Consider the following 20869-nt stretch of genomic DNA (forward strand, 5'->3'; position numbering starts at 1 on the left):
CAAGGAGTGAGGCTTCAAATCAGTGATCAGATTAAACAAATTGCCTTAGGCACGGGGTAGAATGTAAACTCTTCTTTGTGTATTTAGAAGCAAATTAAAAACCAAATTATATTCCAGCAGAAATGATCAATGAAATTAAGCAGCATGTCTCCAATGACACTTAAATTTTTTTTTTGGCACACTGGTGGTGCCATTGCATCAGGGCTCATGAGGAAAAAGCTGCTGGATCAGTCTGGCTCAGTGGCCTCCTGTGGAAATAGGTGCTGGCAGGTGCCTGGGGAGAGAGGGGGAACAAGGCCAGTGCTTTGTTCATGAGTGGAAAGGTCTGGGGGTAGGTGAGGTGAGCCCTGACTCGTTCCCTGGCCAGTGAATTGCAGTTTTTATTCTTTTTTTGTGCTTTAGTGCAGCTATGTGAGACTTGTACTTAAAGCAAAAGGGCACCTACAGAAAAGGAGAAAATATAACTGCACTGGGGGCTTGTCTATGAAATACGTTTTCTTATTGGAATTAGTTATGTGTGGATGCATTCATTCAGGAACTGGTACAGTTCATGTGTAGCATCTGATAGTGAGGGTTTTTCCTTAAGGTGTTGTAGCAAGAATCCACAGCTTGCTTTGTAAATTTATCCCCAAGACAAGCCCAGTGTTGGCAGCCCAGGCTCTGCTCCCCTGAGCCAGCAGCAGCCCCCAGCCTGCCCTGCTGAGCTCACAGGGTAATGAGAACCTGATCCTCTCCAGGGACAGAATCCTCACAGGGACATCGAATACCTCCCACCCCACTCATTAATTTAAGCAAACTTTTCTCTCTTTTTTAATAGGCTGAGGATGGGACATCCAGTGTTACAGTTCTATCCCATGAAGGAGAGGATGCAATGTCTCTGTTCAGTCCTTCTGTCAAGCAAGGTAAAAGAGGTTTTTTTTCCCCTCTCTGTCTTGTGTTATATTAATGATGTCTTGAATAGTCAATAGATTCCAATAGGGTGCTCAGTTTTGTGGTTTATGGTTTGTATTCCCGTTCAGTCTGCTTGGAACATTTCTTTGTTGCACCTTGCAGACAAATGTTGGCTATAAAGTCTAAACTGGAAGGGCCCTCACATCTGTAAGATGGATGAGATGAAGCCAGTCCCTCTCACCCCTGGGTTTCCTTTCCCCAGCTGTGGGCAGAGCTCTCCAGTGCAGTTCCCATGCAGAGGCAGAGCTGGGCTCTCCAGTGCAGTTCCCATGCAGAGGCAGAGCTGAGCTCTCCAGTGCAGTTTCCATGCAGAGGCAGAGGCAGATCTGGGCTCTCCAGTGCAGTTCCCATGCAGAGGCAGAGCTGAGCTCTCCAGTGCAGTTCCCATGCAGAGGCAGAGCTGAGCTCTCCAGTGCAGTTTCCATGCAGAGGCAGAGCTGGGCTCTCCAGTGATGTTTCCATGCAGAGGCAGAGGCAGAGCTGGGCTCTCCAGTGCAGTTTCCATGCAGAGGCAGAGCTGGGCTCTCCAGTGATGTTTCCATGCAGAGGCAGAGCTGGGCTCTCCAGTGATGTTTCCATGCAGAGGCAGAGCTGTGCTTTGTCTCCCCACAGATGCCCAGCGCTTGGCTGCCCACGCGCGCACGGCCTCCACCAGCCTGTTCCACGAGACAGACCTGGTGGTGTCCTACACTGACCTGGACAATCTCTTCAATTCTGATGAAGATGAACTCACAGTAAGTGATGTGCAAAAACTCCTGGCAGGTGCCAGCTAAAAAACCAGCGAGGAACAGCTCTTGTCCTTCTGTGGTTTGGGGTTTGATTTCTCTGTGGTGTTTGTAGGAGAGGTTGCAGAACATTCACACAAACAGGAGCTGTGGCCCCTCGGTGCCAAACGGGCTGCTCTGCTCGACTCATGCAGGCAGATTTTAGATGCAAACAACCTTTTGATCTCACTTCCTTACAATGCCCACAGTGTGTGCTGCCTGAACATACCTTTAGTTTGAGTTGTACAGATTCAGCAGGTGCTAGTGTGTTCTCTTCCTGTGGTCTGGGCTCTGTTAACTGCTTCATCAAGGTAATATTGAAACCAAACAGCAACTTCTGAAAGAGAAAAGGCATTTAAACACTGGACACTCTGCCAAATAAGCTGCTTGTCTGCAGCAGCTATTATCTTGGAACAGTTTCTCTTACAGTCTGAATCCATTATCTTTCTAGTTTCTATTTCAATACTATTTGTAATCAGTTGTCTTTTCTGAACTGTGCTTTGCTCCACGTTTAATCCTAAATCCCCTTACCCAGACAAAATGCCCATCAACTTTAATGGGAGCTGGAGCTGAGTAAGGGCTGAAGGATCTTAACAGCCATCAAAGGTCATCAGTATGTAAAGGAAGTGTGTTTGCTCTTAAACATGAACACTTACCATCTTTAAACAGTTCAGATGTCTACAGATTGTAAAATATCTTTTCTTCTTTGACTTTTGACAGATATTTTCCCTATATTTCTTGCTGCAGGATTTGTGTTTGTCTTTTCTGTTGTTGTGGTAGCACCAGTGATGTTAATATGGCTCTAGGAGTGTTGTGGTTTGTTCTGGTAAACTGTGGGCAGCCCTAATTTAGCTTCTTTTGCTGTCTGCTAACAGGATGAGGGATATTTTGTAACTGGTTTTTCCCTTCAACCACATTGTGACCTGTTGGGAGAGGTTCTCTGGGTTCCAAGAATTAAGAACAAGTGTAAGCCCAACCTTAGGCTTCTGAGCTATTTTAATTTTTCAAAGTATTATACAATGTCTCAGCTTTGTATGTGCAGGTGAGATTTCCTGTTAGCAGGAAACATGAACATGTGTTTATGTCTGAAATGCTTCTTTCTTAGCCTGGATCTAAACGAACAGTGAACGGCACTGATGACAAATCCAACTGCAAAGAGGCAAAAACAGGAAATCTAGACCCACTGTCATGCATAAGTAAGATTTATTTGTGTTTTCTTTTTGCCTAAAGAGAATGTAGCTGTAAACATTGACTCTAATATGTTGTGGCAATTTGGAAATGTACCCTTCATTTGCTTTGCAAAATTTGGAGACTTGGGAAACACTTCAGAAAGTTTTCATGCTCTAAAGTCTGCTTCTGATCTGAAATTAGGCACTGCAGATCTCCACAAAATGTATCCAACTCCCCCTTCACTGGAACAACATATTATGGGGTTTTCTCCAATGAACATGAACAATAAGGAGTATGGCAGCATGGACACTACACTTGGAGGAACAGTGCTGGAAGGGAATAGCTCTACTGTGGGGGCTCAGTTCAGAATCGAGGTGGATGAGGGTTTCTGCAGCCCCAAACCTGCTGAAATCAAGGTAGGTGGTGCTGACAGCCCTGATCAATGCTTGTGGTTATTGACCAGTTCATGACTTAAATCTGAATAGGAATGGGGGGAGATTAAGTACAATTTGTAACTTGTCCTGTGTTATTTTGAGGGAGGTAATATTCTTTGTACTATGTATGTTTGACCCGTTAAGAGAGAGTAAAACCTGAGTGGGCATTAGTGAGCTGCAGAAATGCCTTTCAGTCACTGCAGTTCACTGAGGTTTGTTTTGGTGTATTGTGAATATTGTGTGCACACATCTCAGCTTTCCCTTGCAGCTGTGTCAGGATTTTGGGTTAAGGAACTGCTGCTTGAACTCGCTCCTGTTTTCTGGAGAATCATTTAATTGCTGCAGTGATCTAATTTACACACTAATGCTTTCCCATGTCTGACTTGCAGGATTATTCCTATGTCTATAAACCTGAGAACTGTCAAGCTTTAGTGGGATGTTCCATGTTTGCACCACTGAAGACTCTTCCCAGCCAGTGTCTTCCTCCCATCAAGCTGCCTGAGGAATGCATTTACCGCCAGAGCTGGACTGTGGGAAAGCTGGATCTGCTTCCTCCAGGCCCTGCCATGCCTTTCATCAAAGATGGGTACGACCCTGGGGGCTCAGCTTTGTGATGTGCTCACTCTGCCACCCCTAAATATTTATTTTGTCAATCAGTAATGGGAATATTTGTGTATACGCTGTGTTTATACAACCGACAAGAGCCTTTAAAAAGTCCTTCTGGCTAAACCTACTGCAGGAGACTCTTCTCAAAAGAGCTTCTTAACTGTACATACATTTTATTTGTTGTCTCCTTTAAAGGTTTCTTGGGGAAGCTTAATGGTGCAGGTCCAGGTTTAATAAGTAATGAAGATGGTAACAATCAAGATAAATGTAAACTTGGGACTTTGTTTTTGCGGTGGTGTAGTCAGTGCTGGAAGGGCTTAGTAGGTGGTGCTGCTGTTTCTTAAATTATTTTCTTAAGTAGCAGTAAACTCAGCTGTGCTGGGAGTAGGGAAACATTTCCTGTGCTGTGTGACTGGGCCTGGTCACAGCAGAACTGCAGGGGACGTTTCTGTACCCTGCATTTGGTAGGGATGGTCTTGCTGCCAGCTCTTCTCGAGGAAAAGATTTCTTTCTTTTTCTCTTCTGCATTAGTGGCTGATAAAAAGGGATTAGGCAGCAAGGAGGTGTTATGGATTTCTTGATAAGATTATATGAATACTAAATCTTGGATCAAATACTGATGTTGCTTCTGTTACTCATTAGCAATATGTTTCCAGGACTCATTAGCCTTACATGTTTTTGGAGATACTCAGGTGCTTAGGAAAGAAAACGTTAAACCTTTCTAGGTGATACTTTCCTCATGGATTCAGCTGAATCTGCTGTCAATAGACCTGGTCTATTTTCTTAGTGTGTGTCAACACAACATGTAAATAAAACATGAATGAAAAAGGTGTCCTTTAGACTCCATACAACCACAGAATTTATAATTTATTCTGACCACACTTGTTTCCTGGGAGCTTTGTGCAGAGGAAAAGACGAAAGGAGGCAGGGAGAGATTCTTTAATGGTGCTGTCAGTGGGAGTCCTGCAAAGTCATTTAGAACAAACGCTCTTGAAGTTCCTTGGGGAATGAAAATCTTACTGTGGATTATGAAAGACTAGCTTAAAAAAAGCAAATATTAATTAGGAAGGTCCTTCTTTAGAAATCTGAGTCTTAAACTTCAAACCCAGTACGATGCTGTGTACTTAAAGCCTTTCCTTCTCTTGCGGCTGCCGCCAGCGACGGGAGCACCATGGACCAGGAGTACGGCCCTGCGTACACGCCGCAGACCCACACCCCGTTTGGGATGCCCCCCAGCAGTGCCCCTCCCAGCAATGGCGGGGCTGGGATCCTCCCCTCTCCCTCCACCCCTCGCTTCCCCACGCCCAGGACACCAAGGACTCCCCGCACGCCCCGCGGAGCCGGCGGGCCCGCGAGCGCCCAGGGCTCGGTGAAATACGAGAACTCGGATTTGTACTCGCCCGCCTCCACCCCCTCCACGTGCCGGCCCCTGAACTCGGTGGAGCCCGCGACGGTGCCTTCCATCCCCGAGGCACACAGCCTGTACGTGAACCTCATCCTCTCCGAGTCCGTCATGAACCTCTTCAAGGACTGCAACTTCGACAGCTGCTGCATTTGCGTTTGCAATATGAACATCAAAGGTGCTGACGTTGGAGTTTACATTCCTGATCCAACACAAGAGGCCCAGTATCGGTGTACCTGTGGTTTCAGTGCTGTTATGAATAGAAAATTTGGCAACAGTTCCGGGCTGTTTCTTGAAGATGAGTTGGATATTCTGGGGCGAAACACAGAGTGCGGCAAAGAAGCGGAAAAACGCTTTGAGGCTCTCAGAGCTACTTCCATTGAACACGGCAGTGGGGGGCTGAAAGAGCCTGAGAAACTGCCCGATGACTTGATACTGTTGCTGCAGGATCAATGCACCAACCTGTTCTCACCCTTTGGAGCAGCAGACCAAGACTCCGTGGCCAAAGTTGGTGCTGTCAGCAATGTGGTACGTGTAGAAGAAAGGGATTGTTGCAATGACTGCTACTTAGCCTTGGAACATGGACGCCAGTTCATGGACAATATGTCAGGAGGGAAAGTTGATGAAGCACTTGTGAAAACTACTTGCTTGCACCACTGGTCAAAAAGAAATGGTAAATATTGAAACCAGTTTATTTTCTACTTGTCCACCTGTTTGGGGGTTTGTGTTTGAAGGATCTTTTTTTGTGGTTTTCCTTTGTGGATTTTGAATGCTGTTTTTGCCACCTGTGTGCTCGTACAGACTTCTGGTTGGATACCCAACCCTTCCATGTCCTGTGCTGATCACCAAGCAGAGGAAGGCCTTGGCTGCTCTCAGTTGTAAATTCCCCATATATATCTGAAGTGTAGCATGAGACCACTGTCAGTGTCCACAACACTTCACCAGGTTTATCCTTAAAAGAGCTTTTGGTGAGTGGCTCTCCAGAGGCTCTGGAATGATTGATGCCTGTAGGAAGGGTTTGAGTGGTGACCCTATTGTCAAGGCCACTGTGGCAGAATTAAGCAACAGCTCTGATTCAGTTGCCTTTCCCCCTTCTTTAAGGAGGAGAGGGGGGCAGTAGGTTAATGGCACATGTGGCAAAAAGAAGCATTATTGTAGCCTTCACTGTGTGTTGAGTCTGCCAGAAATCCTTGGATTTTTCCTTCGAGGGCCTGACTAATGATGCAGTGTCTCCTGGAATACCTTCACTGTGTGTATTTGCTTACTGTTCTCTAATAGAATTTCAAGTGGCAACTCTTAACAGGATGAAAGATAAAGTTATGAATTACAGGTAGCTGCAGTTCATAGTTGTAAGTGAAGATGAGGAGGAATCCTGGGAGAACACAGCCAGGTTCCTGTGCCTTGCTGGGGGATTAACTTGGAAAGCCCAGACTGTAAATAAATTGATGTTTTCAGGCACACAGGAAAAGACTCTGTGTACTGTGACTGATGTTTGGGATAAAAAGATGTAGAGATACTTTAAAAGAGAGGACTTGGAAATAGTAGCCATGCCAAATTTTGTGTCAGCTTTTCATTCTAAAGCCTTGTACCTGAAATGGCCCAGTGGTGGCACTGGATGAAATGGGCTGAGTCTGCTTGAGGCTTCCCTTGACTTCTGTGAAATGAGCACTGGGTGGCAGCCTGCAAATCTGCTTTATTTGGGAGGGGCAATCCAGGAGTTCCAGGCTTCTACAACATGTTTGGGGTTTTGGCTTGTTTTTGTTTGTTTTGTTTTTATTTTAGGGTGTTTTCCCTTAGCTTAACTCATAAGATGGGAGCCTTTCAATGGGAAAAACTCTAGAGAAAAAAACAAAATTAAGAAAGAAATCCATTTGTGTATTTTGTCAGGGGAAGAGGGAGAACTGTAAATCTGCTTGTGCTCCACTTTATGTATCCCAGCCTCTGGGTGCCTGCAGGTGTTTTATACAAGAGCTGTTGGCAGTGGAGGTGGTTTGTGCTGCTGGCTGTTGTTTGTGCAGCTGCCCTGACGCGTTTGTGTCCCTGCAGTGGTGGATGTGAGCATGCAGTGCTCCCAGGACATCCTGCGCATGCTGCTCTCGCTGCAGCCCGTGCTGCAGGACGCCATCCAGAAGAAGCGCACGGTGCGGTCCTGGGGCGTGCAGGGACCCCTCACCTGGCAGCAGTTCCACAAAATGGCTGGGAGAGGCTCCTATGGTAAGGGCTGCATGGAATCCTGCTCCCTGCAACCTCCTTCCTTTCCTTTCCTCTTTCCTTTCCTTTCCTTTCCTTTCCTTTCCTTTCCTTTCCTTTCCTTTCCTTTCCTTTCCTTTCCTTTCCTTTCCTTTCCTTTCCTTTCCTTTCCTTTCCTTTCCTTTCCTTTCCTTTCCTTTCCTTTCCTTTCCTTTCCTTTCCTTTCCTTTCCTTTCCTTTCCTTTCCTTTCCTTTCCTTTCCTTTCCTTCCCTCCTTCCTTCCCTCCTTCCTTCCCCACAAACCGCTGCTGCTCAGCCTGTTGGAATTCTGAACAGCACTTGACCTTTCTTTAAACTAACGAGAGCTTATTAGACAGAGGAGAATTCTTTTCTTCAGAAAAGAGAAAATATTTATATTCCTTAAAACAGGCAATGAATTAAAGATGTGCATTTAAAATTTACAGCTTCGGTTGCACTGTTTATGTACACCTGACACTTCACCCAGTGAGGGACTGACATTGCAAAGATGGGTTTGGTGTTAAAAACAGAGTAACTGCTCAGGTTTTATACTCAAAATTTTTCAATTCACCCCATTTTAATAACTAAACATAGGGAGTTAAAAATACTGATTTTGAAATGCTTGAGATAGTGTGCTTTATTGCTCACTGAGCACTGTCAGAACTGTGCTCAAGATCCAGGGTTATTCAGTATCTTGTCTCTTATAAATGTTTGGAGTGGCCAACATGTGATGCATTTACAGATAGAAGGTGAATTTTGTGCACTCATGATTTAATGACTTCATTAGCATATGAGATTGATTCACCACTGTGTTACGAGAGTGACCTTTCACCAGCAGATCTTTTGTAGCTATATTTAGAACATGGCAATTATACATTTACATGTTCTTAAGTTTGTTTCCTTGTCTGGCCCTTTACCCATCTGCTTAGAATATTTACATTTTTTTCCTTGTCTTTGGTCTCTGATTGCTTTGGCTCTGTGGGCAAAGGCTTCCTGGACAGGGCAGAACTGTTCCTGATTGCCTGTGTACTGATGGAAATATAAAACACTGTGGAACTTCTTCCTGAGGCCCTGAGATATTTCAAATAAAAACACATCAGTCAGCTGATGGGTTTTTTGCAGAGGGTTGGATCCTGTACTTTGGATCTGTAAAATGAGAACTATTCCATTGATAGCCAGTGCTCCTTCCTGTGAGATGCTGGGAACACCAGAGGCCGTTTTATTCATGTTTCCTTGAAGTTAATTTTAAGCTTTCTGCTTAAAAACATGCCTTGCTTTTCCAGGAACTGACGAGTCCCCAGAACCACTGCCAATCCCAACATTTTTGTTGGGATACGATTACGATTTCCTGGTGCTGTCTCCGTTTGCATTGCCCTACTGGGAGAGGCTGATGCTGGAGCCGTACGGCTCGCAGCGAGACGTCGCCTACGTCGTGGTGTGCCCGGAGAACGAGGCTCTGCTCAACGGGGCCAAAAGCTTCTTTAGGGATCTCACTGCAATATACGAGGTACAGGGTTTGTGGCAGTTTGCACTGAAATGGATTTGGGAAAGGCTGTTTCTAATACGTGCTCGTAAGGACTTATCAGGCTTGTCGGGGCTGATAGCGGCGCCTGCTCAGAATGCTATCTGGGAAAGCTGCTCCGAGGGATTTTAGGAATGGGCACTTGGAAGATAAGGGCTGCTCGTGCTGCTCCTTGTTCCCATGCGATAAACGCCACCCGGTGGCAAAGCTCTGCATTGCCGTAGTGTTACCTCCATTTAATTAATTAATTACATGCTTGGGTTGAATGAAGATTAGAGTCGATTATTATCAACCTGGTTTTCTTGTATTTAGGAAAACGCTGACAGTAACCCATAAAATCACCATTCAACATTTGCTACTGGTGGGATTCTAGAGTTAAAATGTTACCTTGGAATATTGTAAATAAACTGGGAGTTCTCTGCCTTTCTATGATAGATAATTTGTGTGATATTTAGCAGCTTTTAAGGGTTTTTTTACCTTTGCAGTCCTGCAGGCTTGGTCAGCACAGACCTATCTGTAAGTTACTGCCTGATGGGATCATGAGGGTTGGCCCTACAGCCTCCAAGAAGCTGTCAGAGAAGTTGGTCACAGAGTGGTTCTCCCAGACAGCCAATGCCAACAACGATGCGTTCTCCAAACTCAAACTCTACGCTCAAGTGTGCAGATACGAGCTGGGTATGACCTTTTTAATGTTCCTTATTTCATACAATTGCACTTACTCCTTTGCCATAGAGAAGAAGGAATCGTTACTGTCTTACTGATTAGGGGAGTTTTCTGGTTTTAAACTATATTTGAATATGTGCAAAAATGGCCTCTTACCATTCAGCAGTGCCTTTAGGGAATGGCAGTGGCTGCCTGATGGAGACTTCAGTTGTCTTCTTGTACTGCTGACTTGGATTCTGTAGCAGTGATTTCCAGCAATTCAACACACCTGGAAAAAAGTTATATTAAAAAGAGATTTCTTGATCTTTCTGGAAGGCTCTTATGAAAATATTAGAATTTGAAAATTTAATAGAGGTTTTTTAATTTGAGAGGTAAAATGTATGCTTAAAGTTTGCTCTATTTTGTTACAACTGTAGACTTCCATAGGTGACATAACCATCAAAACAGCTGCATTATAAAATTTATGCTTTTTTTCCCCCTGGTTTTAGGTCCTTATCTTGCTTCTCAGCCTTTGGACAATTCTCTACTTTCCCAAACCAACCTGGTCCCTCCCTCCAGCCAGGCAGGCTCTGCTCTGCCCCCAGTGCCAGCCCCTGCTGCCAATCCCAACACTCCATCATCAGCTCCCACAGCTCCCAGCAGCAGCACCATCCCAGTGACCTCCAGCAGTGCCATGTCCTCTGCAGCCACCACAGCCAACTCCACCCTGACCACCACTGCCCCCTCCTCCTCCTCTGCCAGCCTGGCCAGTGGCATTCCAACGAGCAAGCCTTCCTCATTCCCACCCTTCAGCAATATGAACAGCACCACTCCTGCCTCCCTGCCCGCCCAGGCTGCGCCGGTCCCCAACGGGCAAACTGGGGGGCAGCAGCAACAGCCAACACTGCAACCAGCAGGGATGTCTGGAGACACGGCTGCAGCACCTGCACAGCCCCATCCAGAGGTTTCTGAAAGGTAGGGACCTGCAACCACACCTTCAGCTAAAAATCAGCTCAGCTAACGTGAACTTTTACCCCTTCAATAAAACCCTGTATTTATTTTCACCAAGCTGCTTTTAAGGGAGATTGGAGAGTTCACTTGTGGTGGAGCTGAACCTTTTGGTTCCAGTTGTAGCTGCAGTTCTAATTACATCTCAGTGTCTGCTCTGGTGCAAAAATAAACTTCCTTTTTTTCTTCTCTCTCTAAAGACAGGAAATTCACCAAACTACTCACTTCAATATTTTAAAGGGCTGGGGAAGGAGGGGGAGATAGATAATTGGCACCATCTTAGAGTTCTATTTTCTGTAATCAAAGTTAGAGTGGTGAAGACAGCTCTTACTGTAGATATTCTTGTTCCCCAGTTAAGCAATAGTTGAGCTGTTGAGCTGCTGTAATAAAGGAGGCTAAAGGAAAGAAAAGGGATTCAGAGTTACTGATAAGCTCCTATACAAAAATGACATAAAAAGACTGTTTCTTACACCACAGTTGACTCATTCAGATTAAAAATAGACAATTTGATTTAGTTTTGAAGTAAAACCTAATCTTTACAAAACTCAGCTGTTTGTAACTGGTTTCAAAATTTCATTCCCAGCACTATGGATCGTGATAAAGTCGGAGTCCCCACAGATGGAGATTCACATGCTATCACCTATCCACCTGCAATTGTAGTTTACATAATTGATCCTTTCACATATGAAAAAAAGGATGAGAACAGCAGCTCATCCAGTTTGTGGACACTTGGACTTCTGCGCTGCTTCCTGGAGATGGTTCAGGTTCTTCCTCCCCACATCAAGAACATCATTTCTGTGCAGGTGAGCCAACAGAAACAAACAGGGTATCCCTGGCTTTGGCTGGGTTTGGGGGCAGTAACACCCTCCAGGTGAAAGTTTCATTTCCTTCACAAACATTACTTACAGTTCTCCAGCTGTTAAACCAGCAGGTTATAGCTTTTAGAGCAGTTTGGGTGCTGTTAACCAAAGCTGAATCCTGTTGTACATTCCAAACTCATCAGTTTTAGCTCAGAGGAAATGTAGTGAGTAATGAGTGAGGTGTGGGAAAGCTGCTGCTCCTGTACTGGAACCTGCAGCCTGACCCTGCTGGGCTGCAGGCAGAGCTCCTCCAGCTGCAGGACCCGTTAACATAGGGCAGATTTTTGGAGGAATCATTAAGATTCTCTTCTAAACAAATTATTTCTTCCTCTGAAGAAAATTCCATTGGGAATAATTTCTTGAAGTCCCACAGGGCTTTGGAAGAATTAGAAGAAATTTGACTGCAAAGTAAAATTCAAAAAGCAATGTACCAAATACTGTGTCAGAAGCCATTTAATCTGTTGATAAGACAATGATTTATTTTTTTCTCGTCTCCTGTGTTCCAGATTGTCCCATGTCAGTACCTGCTGCAGCCTGTGAAGCACGAGGACCGGCAGATTTACACTCAGCATTTGAAATCTTTGGCATTTTCAGCTTTCACTCAGTGCCGGAGACCTCTCCCAACTTCCACCAACGTGAAAACCTTAACTGGCTTTGGGCCAGGGTTAGCCATGGAAACTGCTCTGAGGAGCCCTGATGTGAGTATTGTTCATGAGATGGTGGGATTATCCAGATCAGAGGAAGGTCCCTGCTTATCAACCAGCCATCTTTTATGTTGGGAATAATTTCTTACCCAAACTTCATTGTCTGCTCTGTCATCTTTCTAGAGACCTGAGTGTATTCGACTCTACACCCCTCCTTTTATACTGGCTCCAGTGAAGGACAAGCAAACAGAGCTGGGAGAAACCTTTGGAGAAGCTGGCCAGAAGTATAATGTGCTTTTTGTGGGCTACTGTTTGTCTCATGATCAGAGGTGGCTGCTTGCATCCTGTACAGACCTCTATGGAGAGCAGTTAGAAACTTGCATAATTAATATTGATGTACCAAACAGGTAAGAACCAAACTTTAATTCATTTTTAGCAAGTGTATTTTCTCTCATTCCCCTGAAGAATTACATTGGGTTTGGTACTGTAAGAATAACTGACTTTTGTAGACTTGCTGTGCTGCAAAAGTGGCTACAGCAGATGAATATATTCCCTATTATGTGCATATAATTTTGAGTTAAATTTCTAGAAGAGCACAGTTTAGTTTCATGTGATTATTGAGTGTTACTGTGTGTGTTCCTACTTCTCCATCTCACTTACTGGCTGTTAATGTCAGTTTTAGAATGTGATTAATTTAAAAATCCCAAACCCCCTGAAGCTGCAGCTGATGGACTGCAATACCAACACTCTGGTGAATGTTCAGGTTAATACAAAAATGTTCTAAACATGGCATTAAAAACTTGTTGCAGATTTAACTTTGTTTTCCCTTCTTTCTTTCTTCTAGAGCTCGTAGGAAAAAGGGTTCTGCCCGCAGACTTGGTCTCCAGAAACTCTGGGAATGGTGCCTGGGACTGGTGCAGATGAGCTCTCTGCCATGGAGAGTTGTCATAGGCCGCTTGGGAAGAATAGGACATGGGGAATTAAAAGGTAACAGCAGGATTTTTTTTAGAGTCTAAAGCTTGATTTAAAGCTTTAATATTTCAGTAGTATCAAATGTGTCCATCCCTGTTTCTGGAAGAGAACCTCACAAGTGAGATTTCCTCCCGCAGACTGGAGCTGTTTGCTGAGCCGCCGGAACCTGCAGTCCCTGAGCAAGCGGCTGAAGGACATGTGCAGGATGTGTGGGATCTCTGCTGCAGACTCCCCCAGCATTCTCAGTGCTTGCTTGGTGGCCATGGAACCCCAGGGATCCTTCATTATTATGCCAGGTATTTGGGAAGCTCTCTTTTTTTAAAAAGCACAAGAACTCACAGCTCAGGCTTTGTTAAACTGAGGGAATGTTTGGTTTCTCCCGCACAGATTCCGTGTCCACGGGCTCGGTGTTCGGGCGCAGCACCACGCTGAACATGCAAACATCCCAGCTGAACACGCCCCAGGACACGTCCTGCACCCACATCCTGGTGTTCCCCACCTCTGCCTCCGTGCAGGTGGCATCATCCACCTACACCACTGAGAACCTGGATCTGGCCTTTAACACAAACAATGGTTTGTACTTGCATTTGTTCTCACCTTCTAAAAACCCCTCATCACTGTCCCTATCATGAGAATAAACTGTTCATTCTAAGGAACTGTAGCCATGATATTTTCTGAAAAATCCTTTCCTTAGGATTCTTCCTCCTGAGAAGCTGAGAGGCCTCAGGAACAAAATGTAAACATTGATTATCTGCTGCTGTGGAATGCAACAGGTGCATCTGTGATTGCTCTCATGTGGTTGTTTCTAATCAAGGGCCAGTCACAGTCAGCTGGCTCAGACTCTCTGTCTGAGACACACAAGCCTTTGTTATTCATTCCTTTTTTTTCTATTTTTAGCTAGCCTTCTGATGAAATCCTTTCTTCTATTCTTTTAGTATAGTTTTAATGAAATATATATCATAAAATAATATATCAGCCTTCTGAAACATAAAGTCAGATCCTCATCTCTTCCCTCCTCCTTGGACCCCTGTGAACACTGTCACAAGGAACCATTTCCATTTCTATGGAAAATCCCTTTATTTCTGAATGTATTGTCATATCCTGCACATGGTGAAATTGTAGGAATTCACTGGTCTTGTTTTTTTTTTCCAAGATGGAGCAGATGGAATGGGAATCTTTGACTTGTTAGACACTGGAGATGATCTTGATCCTGATATTATAAATATTCTTCCTGCATCTCCTGGTGGATCCCCTGTGCATTCTCCAGGGTCCCACTACCCCCATGGAGGTGATATGGGCAAGGTAACTATTGGAGTAAATACAGTTTTGTGTGTGTGTTCTGTCTGGTTTTTCTCCATCTGGTAATTTCCTTTTGTGGAATGAAAGCTTTTAGATCACCTGGATATTGGATTGTCATGTCATGCTTGGATATTTCTAAATGCTTTGTGTTTCAAAAGCTACAGAAAATTTCTATTAAATTTGTGCTCTCCTACTCTGAACCTTTGCCTGTTGTGTTGCAGGGTCAAGGCACAGATCGATTGCTTTCCACAGAATCTCACGATGAAGTAACAAATATCCTGCAGCAGCCACTGGCTCTCGGTTATTTTGTGTCAACTGCCAAAGCAGGTCCATTGCCTGACTGGTTTTGGTCAGCGTGTCCTCAAGCACAAAATCAGTGTCCCTTGTTTCTTAAGGTACTGTCCTGGCAGAGATTTGAGCAGCCTGAGGGTCTGGGGGTGAAAACTGTTCTGGTTTAACCAAAGTCAGTGCATGTCTCTGGGGATGGCTCTGCTCTTGCTTCAGGAGAGGCCAGGTGGATTCAGTTTTTGAGATCTGGCTGTTGGGAAGGTTCTGCCTTGCTCATGGTTTCTTCCTGGTAGTCTGGACTCTTTTTTCCCACTGGCTTTATGCTCCAGGGTTTTGTAAGAACAGGTTGAGTTCCTGGACAGAGCTGGGCTGAGGCTGGGCTCCTGTGGGGGCTGGTGGTAGAGAGGGAGGTACATAAACACAGTATAGTAACTCAGTTGCCCTGGGTAAAATAAGGAATAAATGAATCTTTCTGGATTGCACAAAGCATAAAAACTGTTTTTCCATGTTGGCTTTGCACTGTACATCTGTCTGGGTGTTGTCTGAGCCCCTTATCTCCTTATGGCACAATCAAGACACACTTGGCACATTTAAGGCCGTACATTGGTATAGAGAGAAACTTTCTGTATGAACAAATCAGCATCTCTGATACTGTGCTTTGTTTCCTGATGATCCAGATAGATCTTCTGCAGCCTTGTTTGTGTCTGGATTAGCAGCTCCTCTTGGCCTAAGCTCAGCTGTGGCTTTGCTATAGGATATTATTTTGAAGAGAGGATTTATTATTTACTCTAAGCAGCTCTAGATATGAAATATAAATAGACCAGGCCTATAGAAAGCAGCTGAACTTCCAAGTCTGTGTGTTATTAAACATCTTGGGCCACTTGAGTTGAGTTTTTAATAATCACTTAAGGTAGAAAAGGGATTTAAAAACACCCCATATATATATTTCACTACTAGCACTGTAGTGCTAGTAGCTTTTAGCAGAGATCTGTGTGAGAGAATAGAAATATTCTGAGAATTCCTGAACTTGTGGATGGCTTGAGGATAAAATTTGTTTTGGCTTGTGTGTCAGACAGAGAAGGTGCCTGCAAGCTACAACAACATGGGGGAAGGAAATGTGGTGTAGCTGATCAGGCAGTAACTTCTGGCTTCCTTCTTCCTTCCTCAGGCCTCTTTGCACCTCCACGTGCCTTCAGTGCAATCAGACGAGCTACTCCACAGTAAACACTCCCATCCACTTGATTCTAATCAAACTTCTGATGTGCTCAGGTATTTATCATTGATCACCTGCAGAAATATTGTGCAATTCATTTTTAATGCTGCTGCAGTGAAGCTGCATGTTTGTTTTTCCTGCTGTTTTTTATTTTTTCTTTGTGAAGCTGATATCCTTAGTGCAGATAAATTGCTGTGCTTGAAGTTTTATTCCACAGAACAGTGGAATAAAAACCAAACATCTCTGAACCTTTCTTTAAATAACCAGTCTTTGAAAATGTTTGAAAAACAATGAATTCCTCAAACTAGAGGAGAGTTTGAGTCTAGCAGGAAAGACAGAAATAGTTAAGCCAGAATATTGCACAGCAATCTTGTGGAAAATCTGAAGTGCTGAAGAACAGGAGCCCAGACCCATGCAAACATGGGATGCTAATTGAGAAAACATCACATTACTTTTCCTTTTCGGTTTTTTTTTTTTTTTTTTTTTCAATGTGAACCTCTTGGTATGAACTGAGAATAGACAATTACAATGACAATTTTCCACCAAAAGCAAGTTTAGCTTTGAACTGCTGTAATAATTTGGAAGACATATAATTTCTGAGTGTTGGCAAACCTATTTTATGTTTTTGATGCCAAAGAAGCTGGATTCTAGTAAATTAGGGCTGTAAAATCCTGGTGAGAAAATGTGCTGGCCTGACAGAAGGCTGTTTGTTTTTCAGGTTTGTTCTGGAACAGTACAATGCACTCTCCTGGCTAACCTGTGATCCTGCAACCCAGGACAGACGGTCATGTCTCCCAATTCATTTTGTGGTGCTGAATCAGTTGTATAACTTTATCATGAATATGCTGTGATCTTCATCTGAATTTTGCAAGACAAAAATGAGGAAAAGGGATATTTCACTGCAGGACTAAGTTATAATTCTTCTCAGTGCAAGATGTTTGTGATGGGGTATGAATCTTGTTACTTCCAGCAAATATTGTTCTGACTTGTGAGAGGGGCACCCACTTTGCTGTCCTTGAGTCACTGACTATGGGGGACGCTTCAGAATGATGATCAGAAAGTGTATTATAACATTTTTAGTAGCAAAATTAACCATTTTCCCCAGCCACAGTATTTGTGAAGAGTAATGAGCCATAGTACCCAGTCATGGTTAATGAATTTTAAAAGCATGGAGATGAGAAGAAACACGAGGAACAATTAAGTTTCAACCTATGGCTTCAGAACATCAAGATGTTCTTGTATTGGATTATAGTACTTAGTATTCAAAAATGCCTGCATCTCTTATTTATTGTAAGTTTTTAAATGTATAAATTGTCTTATATTTCTTAACCTCTTTTATAAAAATTTTCCTAGAAGGTTTATACTGCCTTCTTGCTTTAAAGCAATTGGTCTAAAATATATGTAATCGTCTTAATTAAAAGTTGCAGTAGGTTGCTTTTAGAGTATTATTTTTTTGTAAGGGGTGGGTGGGGACAGTAAATTTGTATTGTCTTGATGTACAGTTTAATGGGGATAGAGGGGTTAATGTCCATACCATTGTGTGTGGGGGATTTACAGCTAAGCTGTAGTTGCAGAGTACATGTACAGTAATGAAGTTCACTGTGTTTATATAAATTGAAAAGGTACCGGGTCTTACAGCATTTTATATCACACCTTTCCAGAGTAACAATGGCAATATATAAGTGATATTGTAGGTGGTTTAACTTGTAGTGAGAATAACATGAATAAACTCTTCAGTTGAAGTTTGTGTTATGGTTCAGGGCTGTGGCTAGATTCTCAGATCCACTTCCAGGACACGAGTTTTAATATCACAAGAACATCTCTTGTGCATTGTTGCTCCCTGGATATTCTTGGCACTGTGCTCACTGCATTGTTTGCTTCCACTTTTGTGATAAAATGCCAATCTGAGGCAGAACACACAGAAAACTCTGACCTTATCCAAAGTCTCCTGCCAGGCTGAGATTTAGCCCAGCTCTAGCCATTTTACAAATGCAAAAATAGTCAATCTTGACTTTAAGATTGGTGTGTGTTTAACTAAAATGTGGTGTATATAGATTCTCAGTGAATTCTGGTATTCAGATTTTATTCCACTAGTAAAAAAACAGCACGAAACCCTGAACATTTTCCTTTTCCATGTATTTTTGGCACTGTGGTGAAGGTCCCAAGTATCAGTGCATGGCCTTCCCCATATCCCATTTTCAGGCTCTGGCTGGGGCATGTGCCAAGGAGGCTTTGCCCTCCCCAAGGAAGGGATTGACAAACCACAAGGCTTTCCTAAACGTCCCCCTCTATCTACAGTCACCGTTTTTTCTCAGTAGTTTCCTTCCTTTTTTCCTAGCACATGCCAAATGTCTGTGGCTGCTCTAAAATAGCCCCTACGGGTGCTGAAGAGCAGCTGCAGATGCTTTTTGTGGGTTCCTTATCTGACTGCCAGATGAAAAACTGAACTCCTGCAGCGCTCCCAGGAGCCTGTCACGATAACCCAAGTCCTGGGTCTTAATATTGTCTGTCTCGCTGGTTTAAACCTGTAAAGGAGCAACTTTTAAGATCCATTTGTGCACCTGCTGTTAACCCCTCTACAAGGAAGAATTTGCTTGCATTTACCAAACTTACTGTGCTCATGAAAATCTCGTTTTGTAAATGCAGAAGACCTGCCTGAGGTGATTTTTTTTTTCGTATGAACAGTCTCACTGAATCGTGTACATACAATATTAGCAACTTTTTTGGTTTTGTATAAACAAGTTGTACAATTGGTGATGAGAATTTTCAGTGATTTCTTCAGAACAACATGAGTGCAATCAGAAGTTAGCATATTTTGATAAATAGAGTAAAAAACTGGGTCTGTCCATGACTTTATCTCGGTAATGCACCGCAGATTAAATGGCACATTGTCTTACAGAAGGGTTTTCTCATTTGGTTGGCATTTTTGACATGGAAAAGTGCTCCTAAAACTGGAATTTTCAAAGTGTATGTCCTTTTTCTTTTGAGCTTTGTCGCTAAGTGGTCATTTCTAACCCTGGCTCAGTTAACCAAGCTCCAAGGGCTGGGTTCTGGTGTGGCTTTGTTTTGTGTTCAATCTGAACTTGTATTCCTAAAGGTAAGTGAATCAGCTGCCTGAATGTTGGTGTAACTGTATTCTGTTACCTGGACCAGCCTTCCCTGTGAAACTCCTACTGTGAAAGCTGCCAGTCTCCCACTCCTCCCCCCCATCAAATGCAATTAAAGTAAATTATAATATTATAACCACTATAAAAGACTAGAAGGGCCATTTCTGGAGTGATAGTCACAGCCGGCAATGTACATATCAAACCTGCCAGCACCACGGAGCCAACTATTATATTGGGCATACTTCTTTTGTTAGCTACTTTCATTTAACTATTTTAAGTGCACATAATAGCTGGTTTATAAATAAAATTGTCAGAATCCAGTAAGTCGAGGTTGTTTAGCAAGTACAAGCTTAAGTAGTTGAAAATTTCAGCTACAGATTTTCAAAACGGCCTTGCAAGAAACTGTTGTTCCTGTCAGTGCTTTAAGTAGCTGTGGAGGTTTATCTCTTTCAAGGAAAGAAGAAGCTGAGATCCTTCCATTCCAATTAAAAATACATATTTTAACCCAGATATTACTGCATTTAAGCCTTTTAGTCACATTTGATTCACTACTATTTGGATCTGGTTTCTGAAAACCCTGTTGCTAAGACCAGCAAGGCCACCAGCTGTACTTGTAACAACCCTCACATTTTAAAAGGAGCTGTAACATTTAGATCTTTCTAACATTCTCTGAAATAATTAAAGATAAATGGATTTATATTTAAATCCTCAGCTATGTTCTTACTTAGCTGTCAGTTATGGCGCAGATTATTGTATTTCTATATTTACCTCTGATGGTAATTTTAACTTTGTGTGTTGCTATGAAGACTTGCCGATGTCTTTAATCAAGCACTATTTGTTAATACTGTAATATCAAAATATTATGTTGCATTATTTTAAAGCTTTCAAGAATAAGAGTAAAACATTTAAAAAAATGCTATTGCACCATATAATTTGCTGCACAACAGTACGGCACCGCATATCAGTCTGTTGGGATAGTAATGCTGCATCAACCTTGTTTTCATCTGGGTTTCATTGGAGAATTCTTTCATGGGTGACATTGTACACGTTACTGTCTCGCAACCTCCAGCTGGGAAGGTGATTTTGTTTGTTTTATTTAATTTTTTTTTTTTTAAGTAAAGGGCCCAGGACTATGCTTCATACTTAAAGGGTTTTTTTACTATTATTTGTGGGTGTACTTTTTATTTTCAGTGGAGTAAAGCTTAATTTACAGTAAAACTGGATTTGGGACCTACCACAATCCTCAGGGTCACTTTTTCAGGATGCTACTCATCGAGCTTTAGGTTTTTCCGAGTCAACTGGACGTGAGGACCTTGCCGAGCGCTGCCTTGGGCTTGTGATGGACATGGCGCCCCTCAGCACGGCCGGACACAGCGGGAGCCGCTCCCGCGCCCTCAGGGCACGGCTGGACACACCGGGGAGCCGCTCCGCCACCCCGCTGCCATGGCTGGACACACGGGCAATCCCAACACCGCAGCTGGACACAGCGGGGAGCTGCTCCGACACCGCGCCGGACAGGTCCGGGAGCTGCTTCAACGCCGCTCTGGCGTGGCCGGATAGGTCAGGGAGCCGCTCCCGCCGCCCTCAGGCACGGCTGGATGTGCCCGGGAGCCTCGCACAGCCGCCGCCACGTGCCCTCGGCCGAGCCGCCGCCGCATTCATCGTGACAAAACACAGCAACAAAAAGCGATTTAAGGAACAAACACTATTTCTGCCGAATGCCATAAACACTGAGTTGTACAAATTGTGATCGAGGAAATGAAGAAAAAAAAAAAAGGT

The 20869-nt window shown here is 43.6% G+C and overlaps 1 protein-coding gene across 1 annotated transcript in view; it reads left to right on the forward strand.

Moving 5' to 3' along the window:
• The window catches only part of MED13 (mediator complex subunit 13), a 54396-nt gene extending 36298 nt beyond the window's left edge, over positions 1-18098 (forward strand). The window contains exons 11-30 of the mRNA XM_059486770.1: positions 818-902; positions 1564-1685; positions 2821-2911; positions 3087-3301; positions 3709-3905; positions 5084-6000; positions 7374-7541; positions 8819-9042; positions 9543-9732; positions 10209-10674; positions 11291-11510; positions 12074-12265; positions 12395-12618; positions 13056-13198; positions 13321-13479; positions 13571-13756; positions 14337-14485; positions 14704-14877; positions 15939-16039; positions 16702-18098. Of these exons, the coding sequence (XP_059342753.1) occupies positions 818-902; positions 1564-1685; positions 2821-2911; positions 3087-3301; positions 3709-3905; positions 5084-6000; positions 7374-7541; positions 8819-9042; positions 9543-9732; positions 10209-10674; positions 11291-11510; positions 12074-12265; positions 12395-12618; positions 13056-13198; positions 13321-13479; positions 13571-13756; positions 14337-14485; positions 14704-14877; positions 15939-16039; positions 16702-16834 (4356 nt within the window). The 3' untranslated portion in view covers positions 16835-18098. The remainder of the gene's footprint in view (positions 1-817; positions 903-1563; positions 1686-2820; positions 2912-3086; positions 3302-3708; positions 3906-5083; positions 6001-7373; positions 7542-8818; positions 9043-9542; positions 9733-10208; positions 10675-11290; positions 11511-12073; positions 12266-12394; positions 12619-13055; positions 13199-13320; positions 13480-13570; positions 13757-14336; positions 14486-14703; positions 14878-15938; positions 16040-16701) is intronic.
• Positions 18099-20869: the final 2771 nt, after the last annotated feature.

The sequence above is a fragment of the Ammospiza nelsoni genome, chromosome 21 (assembly GCF_027579445.1).
Source record: "Ammospiza nelsoni isolate bAmmNel1 chromosome 21, bAmmNel1.pri, whole genome shotgun sequence".
NCBI classification, from domain to species: domain Eukaryota; kingdom Metazoa; phylum Chordata; class Aves; order Passeriformes; family Passerellidae; genus Ammospiza; species Ammospiza nelsoni.